This window comes from Staurois parvus, unplaced genomic scaffold, assembly GCF_062004578.1.
Source record: "Staurois parvus isolate SC_StPar_1 unplaced genomic scaffold, SC_StPar_1.0 ptg001636l, whole genome shotgun sequence".
NCBI lineage: Eukaryota > Metazoa > Chordata > Amphibia > Anura > Ranidae > Staurois > Staurois parvus.
Window position 1 is genome coordinate 514,506 of NW_028319432.1, and position 8,802 is coordinate 523,307.

The 8,802-nt window shown below is 46.4% G+C and overlaps 1 protein-coding gene and 1 long non-coding RNA gene across 2 annotated transcripts; both read left to right on the plus strand.

Annotated features, from left to right (window-relative positions):
- The first annotated feature begins 3,800 nt into the window (after nucleotides 1-3,800).
- LOC149434961 (uncharacterized) lies at nucleotides 3,801-4,364 on the plus strand. The gene is made up of 3 exons (XR_016308589.1): nucleotides 3,801-3,933; nucleotides 4,020-4,143; nucleotides 4,260-4,364. It is a non-coding gene; the product is annotated as an uncharacterized LOC149434961 (long non-coding RNA).
- A 51-nt stretch (nucleotides 4,365-4,415) lies between these two features.
- On the plus strand, nucleotides 4,416-8,144 carry LOC149434962 (uncharacterized). The gene is made up of 3 exons (XM_089663168.1): nucleotides 4,416-4,643; nucleotides 4,752-4,893; nucleotides 6,746-8,144. Exons 1-3 carry the CDS (start codon nucleotides 4,416-4,418, stop codon nucleotides 7,648-7,650), a joined length of 1,275 nt encoding a protein of 424 aa, XP_089519294.1. The 3' UTR covers nucleotides 7,651-8,144.
- The last annotated feature ends 658 nt before the right edge of the window (nucleotides 8,145-8,802 follow it).

Sequence of the window (8,802 nt, forward strand, 5' to 3'; positions counted from 1 at the left end):
ATAAAGGGATCACGGAAATGACAGAATTATAAAGGGATGACGGAAATGACAGAATTATAAAGGGATCACGGAAATGACAGGATTATAAAGGGATCACGGAAATGACAGAATTATAAAGGGATGACGGAAATGACAGAATTATAAAGGGATGACGGAAATGACAGAATTATAAAGGGATGACGGAAATGACAGAATTATAAAGGGATGACGGAAATGACAGAATTATAAAGGGATCATGGAAATGACAGAATTATAAAGGGATGACGGAAATGACAGAATTATAAAGGGATGACGGAAATGACAGAATTATAAAGGGATGACGGAAATGACAGGATTATAAAGGGATCACGGAAATGACAGAATTATAAAGGGATGACGGAAATGACAGAATTATAAAGGGATCATGGAAATGCAGTATATCATAATATGTTCCTAGGAAGATTACTTACGTCTTTGAAGCCCAAATTTCTTACAAAATAGCAATGGAGGTAACTCAAAAAAGAATCCGTAATAATTGCTATAAATATCAGATACATTCAGTTCAATAAAAAATGGATCCAAAATTCAACACAGGACCCCCACATAACTCAGGGTAAAGCTTGGCGTAAGCAATTCTGATGTCATTACATATGACAGGACAAACAGTCCCACTGTGCTAGTGAGAATAACAAGTACCTGCTGACATCCCAAGAACATCAGAAAAAAACAGATGGAGGGACATTGGGAGGAGGAGCTGTGAGGTCAGTGTGATGTCATAGGATTCTCTGACTCTGGATGGAGGGACATTGGGGGGAGGTGCTGTGAGGTCAGTGTGATGTCATAGGACATATAGACTCTGGATGGAGGGACATTTGGATGGGGAGACTTGATGGGTCTTCTATATGAGGCTCTCATGCAAACCAAATCCTAGTTCCTGGGTGCGTCCTACCTCTCCTAAACTGAAGAGTGACCTTTGACCTTTACCATCCAGAAATCTGTCTGGAATCTGTGGAAGTAAGCTGTCATGTGATCAGGTGACGTGCGGAGGAACGGAGTGTAAATAGCAGACAATTGTTTCCAGAGCCCCTAATGGTGGGGATGGATTTGGCGGCTTGCTGGTGCCAAGTTTCCTTCCCCCAGGGTCACTGCAGGTGTGGAGAAAAGCTGTGTAAGAGGATATGGAGGAGAGATGAGGAGGAGATCCAGGAATCAGGAGAAAGGTCAGGGCAAGCAACAGACGAGAGCATCCAAGAGACCAAGCCGGGGTCACTACACAGAAAATCAATCCAAGGAAACAACAGGCAGGACGAGGAATAGCAAGAAGGAGCTGAGAGACAAATGAGAATATTGCTCAGCCAATGGGAGATGATCTCAGCATGACTTCCATCATGAAGGAGATGAGGGGGAGGGGAGGAAGTCACTGAAGGTGACCATAGATCCATGGAAATTCAGCTGGTTCAGCAGGGATCGCTCACATTTCCATCCATGTGTGGTCACTGCCGGATAAAAGCCACTCCCCCAGCGGCTGCAGCCAATAGCTTCAGTGTTGATCTGTGTATTCTGAGAACGGAGGAGTCCCCCCATTGTCAGAATACAAGAGTGCAGCGGGGAGGATTCCCCCATCCACCTCCAATGTGTGGATGGGGGAATCACTTCAGTTTTTATGGCCATCCCGCTGGCTGAACGATAAAACTGAACCATGTAGGCCAGCTTTGGGGGCAAATATATTATCATCAACTCCTCCCCCTGAAGGGGATAATGTGGGTTCCCACACTATATATATGTGTGTATCATCATCTGCTGGAGATAAAAGACGTCACAGTGACTATGGAGGAAGAGGACGGACATGATGGGGGGTTACTGGGTGTAAATAGAACATAACATCTTATTACCTCCTCTGCTGCCACTTCCAGGAACGTCTCCTCTCAGCTTCGCTTCCACACTGAAAGTCTTGTCTGTACCTGACATCACTTCCTGTCTGTCCCTGACATCACTTCCTGTCTGTCCCTGACATCACTTCCTGTCTTCCATAGAGACTTCCTGTCTGGGTAGAAGTGAGATCCCCACCTTGTGGAGCTCAGAGGAACTGCAGCCCCGAGAAGCGTCTGGTAGTGTGACCCCGGCCTTGTGCTGGGTGTGTATGGACTGTAGATCCTTATAGAGGGGTCACCTCCACTCCCACCAAGGGGGACAGAAATATATGACTGCTCGGGGGAGGGATTTTGGCCCCTTTGATTTTGCAGTAACATTGCAGATTTAGTCCTGCAGAACATCTGGTATATGGATACAAAGCCCCCCAGCTGGGAGTAAAGGGTGGAAATGGCTGGTGACCCCCAGATTTGGGCAATGATGTCATCACTATAAATGGATAAAACCCACGCTATGTGTAACTAGACTCTGCCTCCGACCGCCATTCCAGCAAGAGCTCCGCCTCTAAATACACACTCAGGGAGGAGAGAAAGGGGAACCCGACATCATGTGAAACCTTTTATTACATGGAAATACGAAAATCAACGGGACTAATGCAATCACATTTACTGCAAAATCAAAGGGGCTACCAGACACTTCTCAGGGCTGCAGTTCCTCTGAGCTCCACAAGGTGGGGATCTCACTTCTACTCAGACAGGAAGTCTCTATGGAAGACCGGAAGTGATGTCAGGTACAGTCAGGAAGTGATGTTAGGTACAGACAGGAAGTTCCATGAATGAGGAAGTAGAGAGGAGAGGTTCCTGGATCTGGCAGCAGAGGAGGTAATACGTAGATGAACCCCTTCAGGGGGAGGAGTTGATGATAATATATTTGCTCCCAATGCTGGCCTACATGGTTCAGTTTTATCGTTCAGCCAGCGGGATGACCATAAAAACTGAAGTGATTCCCCCATCCACACATTGGAGGTGGATGGGAAATCCTCCCCGCTGCACTCTTGTATTCTGACAATGGGGGGACTCCTCAGCTCTCAGAATACACAGATCAGCACTGAAGCTATTGGCTGCAGCCGCTGGGGGAGTGGCTTTTATCCGGCAGTGGCCACACATGGATGGAAATGTGAGCGATCCCTGCTGAACCAGCTGAATTTCCATGGATCTATGGTCACCTTCAGTGACTTCCTCCCCTCCCCCTCATCTCCTTCATGATGGAAGTCATGCTGAGATCATCTCCCATTGGCTGAGCAATATTCTCATTTGTCTCTCAGCTCCTTCTTGCTATTCCTCGTCCTGCCTGTTGTTTCCTTGGATTGATTTTCTGTGTAGTGACCCCGGCTTGGTCTCTTGGATGCGCTCGTCTGTTGCTTGCCCTGACCTTTCTCCTGATTCCTGGATCTCCTCCTCATCTCTCCTCCATATCCTCTTACACAGCTTTTCTCCACACCTGCAGTGACCCTGGGGGGAGGAAACATCACACTGACCTCACAGCTCCTCCTCCTGATGTCCCTCCATCCAGAGTCAGAGAATCCTATGACATCACACTGACCTCACAGCTCCTCCTCCCAATGTCCCTCCATCCAGAGTCAGAGAATCCTATGACATCACACTGACCTCACAGCTCCTCCTCCCAATGTCCCTCCATCTGGCATTTTTCTGATGCTCTTAGGATGTGGGGCCCCTTGGTATCCTCACATGTAAAGTGGGACTGTTGGTCCTGCGTTGTATGTAATGACATCAGAATGCTGCAACAAGCCTATACCCTGCGTAGTGTGGGGGTCCTGTGGGGGGGAATTATACCTCAGCCTGAAGTGGGGCTTTAATAAAATGGAGACCTGAATGGAGAGGTGAGGAGGATTCTGGGAATATCATTTGATGTGACTATTTGTGTTCAGATGTAGAGTTTTCCTCCTGTGAAGTCTGGAGATCATATGACATCACATTGCCTCCACCTCCCTCCCTGATAGAAGAGAGAAAGAAGAAGAAGATTCTAGAAGTCACCAGAGAGATCACTGAGCTGCTGACAGGAGAGGTGAGCGGTGCCGGGAATTCTGGGACATTCTCCAGTAACAGACAAGGGATGTGTCTGGATGGTGACTGTATCATTGTGTGTGTCAGGTTCCTATAAGGTGTCAGGGTGTCACTGTCTATTTCTCCATGGAGGAGTGGGAGTATTTAGAAGGACACAAGGACCTCTACAAGGACGTCATGATGGACAATCAGCCGCCCCTCACATCACCAGGTAAGAGGAGACTTTATTGTAAAGGAGAGAGCAGTACGGAGGATCCACCTAGATCCCCCATCATCTGATAAACACATAGAAACAATGGATTCAGTCAGTGTGTGTGTTTCCTACAGATGGATCCAGTCATGGGAACCCACCAGAGAGATGTCCCCGTCCTCTGTATTCCCGGGATTCCACACAGGAAGGTCACACCATCCCTCACCATCATCAGGTAGATGATGACAATTATTGGTAGTTGTGATTTATACACAGCATGTTTGTTACAATGAATGTTTTATTATATCTTTCAGAGTGGAATCCTCGGGGATGATAATATTGATGTTAAAGAAGAGTATAAAGAGGAGGATGAGGAGTATGGAGTGATGGAGGAGTTTTCAGAAGGACACAAGGATATGATGGAGCCACCTAATACCAGGAACCCACCAGAGAGATGTCCCCGTCCTCTGTATTCCCGGGATTCCACACAGGAAGGTCACACCATCCCTCACCATTGCAAGGTTGGTGAGATGGAGCATCTAGAACATGGATTCATATAGACAATGTGTGGATTTTTTATGTGACCTTATATTTTACAGATGATATTTTCTCTCATTTCCTTGATTTAGAGTGGAGATCCAATCGATATAGAATTTGAGGTGAAAGCAGAAGAAGAAGAGGCGTATGTGAGGGATGATCAGCAGTCTATGGAGGAGGATGGAATAACGGGGACATTTATAGAGGAGGACACTCCTACAGAGATCAGCACAGGTGGGTCATGAACACTAAATCCATTCCTCCACCCATACTGCTCACTGATTGGTCCAGAGTAGGGCGGGGACTGGGTGATATCAGCCTGTAATCCCCTGGTCACTTTCCTGAGCTGTGTTCCCCGTCCTGTATTCCTGGATTTCTCTCGGATAATCTTCCTTCTCTGTGCTGCAGACACAATTTATGTCTCTAGACTGGATTTATGGAGGTTCTGGGGTTCAGCGGCAGGAAAATGTTCATTTTCACCATAAGTGTTACTAGACTTAGGCCCCTGGGGTGTGTGTCTTGGGTCTTCTGCCCCATCACCGGGTCTAGTAAGATCCGTGACAGAACATTTCTCCCAGGGTTCCTTGCTCTGTGGTCTGCTGGCTGTGCCGGGTGGAGGGATATGTCTGTAGTGTCTCAGACCCAAGTCACTGAGTGCAGTCTCAGGAGATGGGAGGCAGCGGTGTGGGATCTCTGCAACTTGTCTACAGTAAACATTTAGATTACAATTGATTACTGAATACCAATATTATGAGGCCTGACCTTTACACTGTATAATTTATAGTGTACATTACATACTCCTGACCCCTGCACTATATACTCCATGTTGTACATTACATACTCCTGACCCCTGCACTATGTACTCTATGTTGTACATTACATACTCCTGACCTTTACAATACATACTCTATGTTGTACATTACATACTCCTGACCCCTGCATTATATGCTCTATATTGTACATTACATACTCCTGATCCCTGCACTATATACTTTATGTTGTACATTATATTCTCGTTACCCCTGCACTTTTTATTATGTTTTGCATTAAATACTCCTGACCCCTGCACTATATACGCTGTTGTGCATTACATACTCCTGACCCATGCACTATATACTTTGTTGTACATTACATACTCCTGACCCCTACATTATATACTCTGTTGTGCATTACATACCCCTGCACTATATACTCTGTTGTGCATTACATACTCCTGACCCCTGCACTATATACTTTGTTGTACATTACATACTCCTGACCCCTACATTATATACTTTGTTGTACATTACATACTCCTGACCTTTACAATACATACTCTATGTTGTACATTACATACTCCCCACCCCTGAACTATATACTCTATGTTGTGTATTACATACTCCTGACCCCTGCACTATATACTCTGTTTTACATTACATCCTCTTGACCCCTGCACTATATACTCCATGTTGTACATTACATACTCCTGACTCCAGCAATATATATCTATGATGTGCATTACATACTCCTGACCCCTGCACTATATACTCCATGTTTTACATTACATACTCCTGACCCCTGCACTATATACTCCATGTTTTACATTACATACTCCTGACCCCTGCATTACATACTCTGTGTTGTACATTACATACTCCTGACCCCTGCACTATATACTCTATGTTGTACATTACATACTCCTGACCCCTGCACTATATACTCTGTTATACATTACATACTTCTGACCTCTGGTGGGGCTCAGCCCCGCTGTTCTTCATGACTAAATCATGGACTAAATAAGGAAGTGCAGTACTTCTTGTGTTGGGAAGATGGCGATGAGTGATAGAGGGGGTGGGGACCCTCGTCCTATAATCCCCTCATCACTGTCCCTTCTATAAAAGACAGTTCTGGTTGTTTCCTCACTCTCTGACTAAGGTCCATGAATAAAGAAATGACCTGGTAGGAGATCAGAGGAGCCATTTCTTAGTTCCCTTGAGGGTGGAATTGTAAGCTCCTCAGAGACCAAGCTGCCTAATGTGGGCGGAGTCCTGGTTTGGGGGAACCAATAAGCTCCTGTCTAGTAATCCTCTTTGTCTTTGTATTTTAGTCCATGGTCGGGAGATGAGGAAAACCTCCGAGGATTGTCTCACTTTGTCTCCAGACTGGAAAGTAGAAGATGAGGACATCACACAGTATAGTCCAGGAGAAAACCCGGCTCCCTCCAATGTCCATCCGGCACCACCCAGTGTAGATGGACCATCGGATTCCTTGTATCCTGAGGAACCTCAGACTGTGCGGTACCGGACCGGCCTTCCAACAGGGAAGAGCTTCTGCTGTCCTGAGTGCGGGAAATGTTTCAGTTATAAATCCAGTCTTAATGTGCACAAAAGATCTCACACGGGGGAGAAGCCGTATTCCTGTCCTGAGTGCGGGAAATGTTTTTCAGTGAAGTCCTATCTTTACTCACATCAGAGAACTCACACAAGTGAGAAACCATATTCCTGTCCTGAGTGCGAGAAATGTTTTTCAAGGAAGTCCATTCTTTACACCCATCAGAGATCTCACACGGGGGAGAAGCCGTATTTCTGTCTTGAGTGCGGGAAATGTTTTTCACAGAAGTCCAATCTTTATATACATCAGCGATATCATACAGGTGAGAAGCCATATTCCTGTCCTGAGTGCGGGAAGGATTTTTATTCTAAATCTAGTCTTAATATGCATAAAAGATCTCACACGGGGGAGAAGCCGTATTCTTGTCCTGAGTGTGGGAAAAGTTTTTCACAGAAGTCCGATCTGCACATACATCAGAGATCTCACACGGGGGAGAAGCCGTATTCTTGTCCGGAGTGTGGGAAATGTTTTTTAATGAAGTCCCATCTTTCCACACATCAGAAATCTCACACGGGGAAGAAGCCATATTCCTGTCCTGAGTGTGGGAAATGTTTTTCAGAGATGTACCATCTTTACACACATCAGAGATCTCACCCGGGAGAAGCCACTTTCCTGTCCTGAGTGAGGGAAATGTTCCTCACTGGAGTCCTGTCTTCCTGTACATCAGGGGTCCCACACAACCCTGGAGGTGTATTAGTGCCTTGAGTGCGGGAAATGTCTTCTAGATGAATGTTGCTGGACATCCCAGCTCTCATGTGGGGAAGAAGCACACCCTGATATACACCTCAGATATACTCCATGGCTGATCTTCATCATGGAAGAAACAGTTCATAAGGAGATCAGAGGCCCCCAAAGACATGGATGAAGTGTGGGACCGGGTTGGCCATTGATGGCAGGAGAAGAATAAAAATGGAGTCCTGCCCTGTGATTGGCTGAGTACATTTTGTGGTGGGAGATTTCACCAACACTTGGAGGTCTATGGAGAACAATGTTGAATGGATGTGACCCCCATTCTCCAGCTGGAAGGAGTTTTGGCCGTATTTTAATTCTTATGATCATTGGCTCCATCTAGTGGCCATAATATCATATTGGGCTAGTTTTACTGATGGAGAGATTTCAGAAATATCACCTCATTGTGGCCTCTAGATGGAGCCGGCGATCATAGGAAATCACTGTGTTACTTAACATATGGCAGGATGTTGTCACAGCTGGAGGAATGATTGTCTCATTGGTCCAATGAATGTTCTATAAATAGAGCCCTTGGGGGGTGCATGTGTGGCCGGCTCCTGGATGGACGCGCTTTGAGTTCAGCTCCATCCACCTGCCAGTTACACTGCGGCTCATTCCGACACCGAGTGTTCTAACCTGCACCAATCAGCAGATAAAGGGTGTACAACCCTCGGTAGCCATGCCTCGCCGCCGCAAAACCCCTGGACAGCCAGGGAAATGAACCCAATTCTTCCCTGCTGTCACAACAGGGATCCAAGATGGCGACGGCTGCATGGACACAGGACACAGCAGCCATGAGGGGGACAGCAGATCCCAGCAGCCGGACATCAGACTCTTTTCTCCACTATAACCTGGGGACCCGGGTGAGTTATCTCCCCCCTGTCACCCACCACAAGCAGCCCAGCCAAATTTAGACCCCGTCTAGATTCAAACTCACTATCTGCCTGTCAGCCTCTCATTCCTCCATCACCTCAGCACATCATAGAATCTTTCCCTACCTCAGCCCAGCCTATCACAGAAATGTGTATGAAGAACATGCGTCTA

What these genes read in the sequence shown, in the direction of transcription:
- LOC149434962 (XM_089663168.1), top strand. Translation starts at nt 4,416, where the DNA reads ATGTTTTATTATATCTTTCAGAGTGGAATCCTCGGGGATGATAATATT. An exon ending in CCATCCCTCACCATTGCAAG is followed by an intron (nt 4,644 to 4,751) that starts GTTGGTGAGATG and finishes TCCTTGATTTAG; the next exon opens with AGTGGAGATCCAATCGATAT. An exon ending in TCCTACAGAGATCAGCACAG is followed by an intron (nt 4,894 to 6,745) that starts GTGGGTCATGAA and finishes TTTGTATTTTAG; the next exon opens with TCCATGGTCGGGAGATGAGG.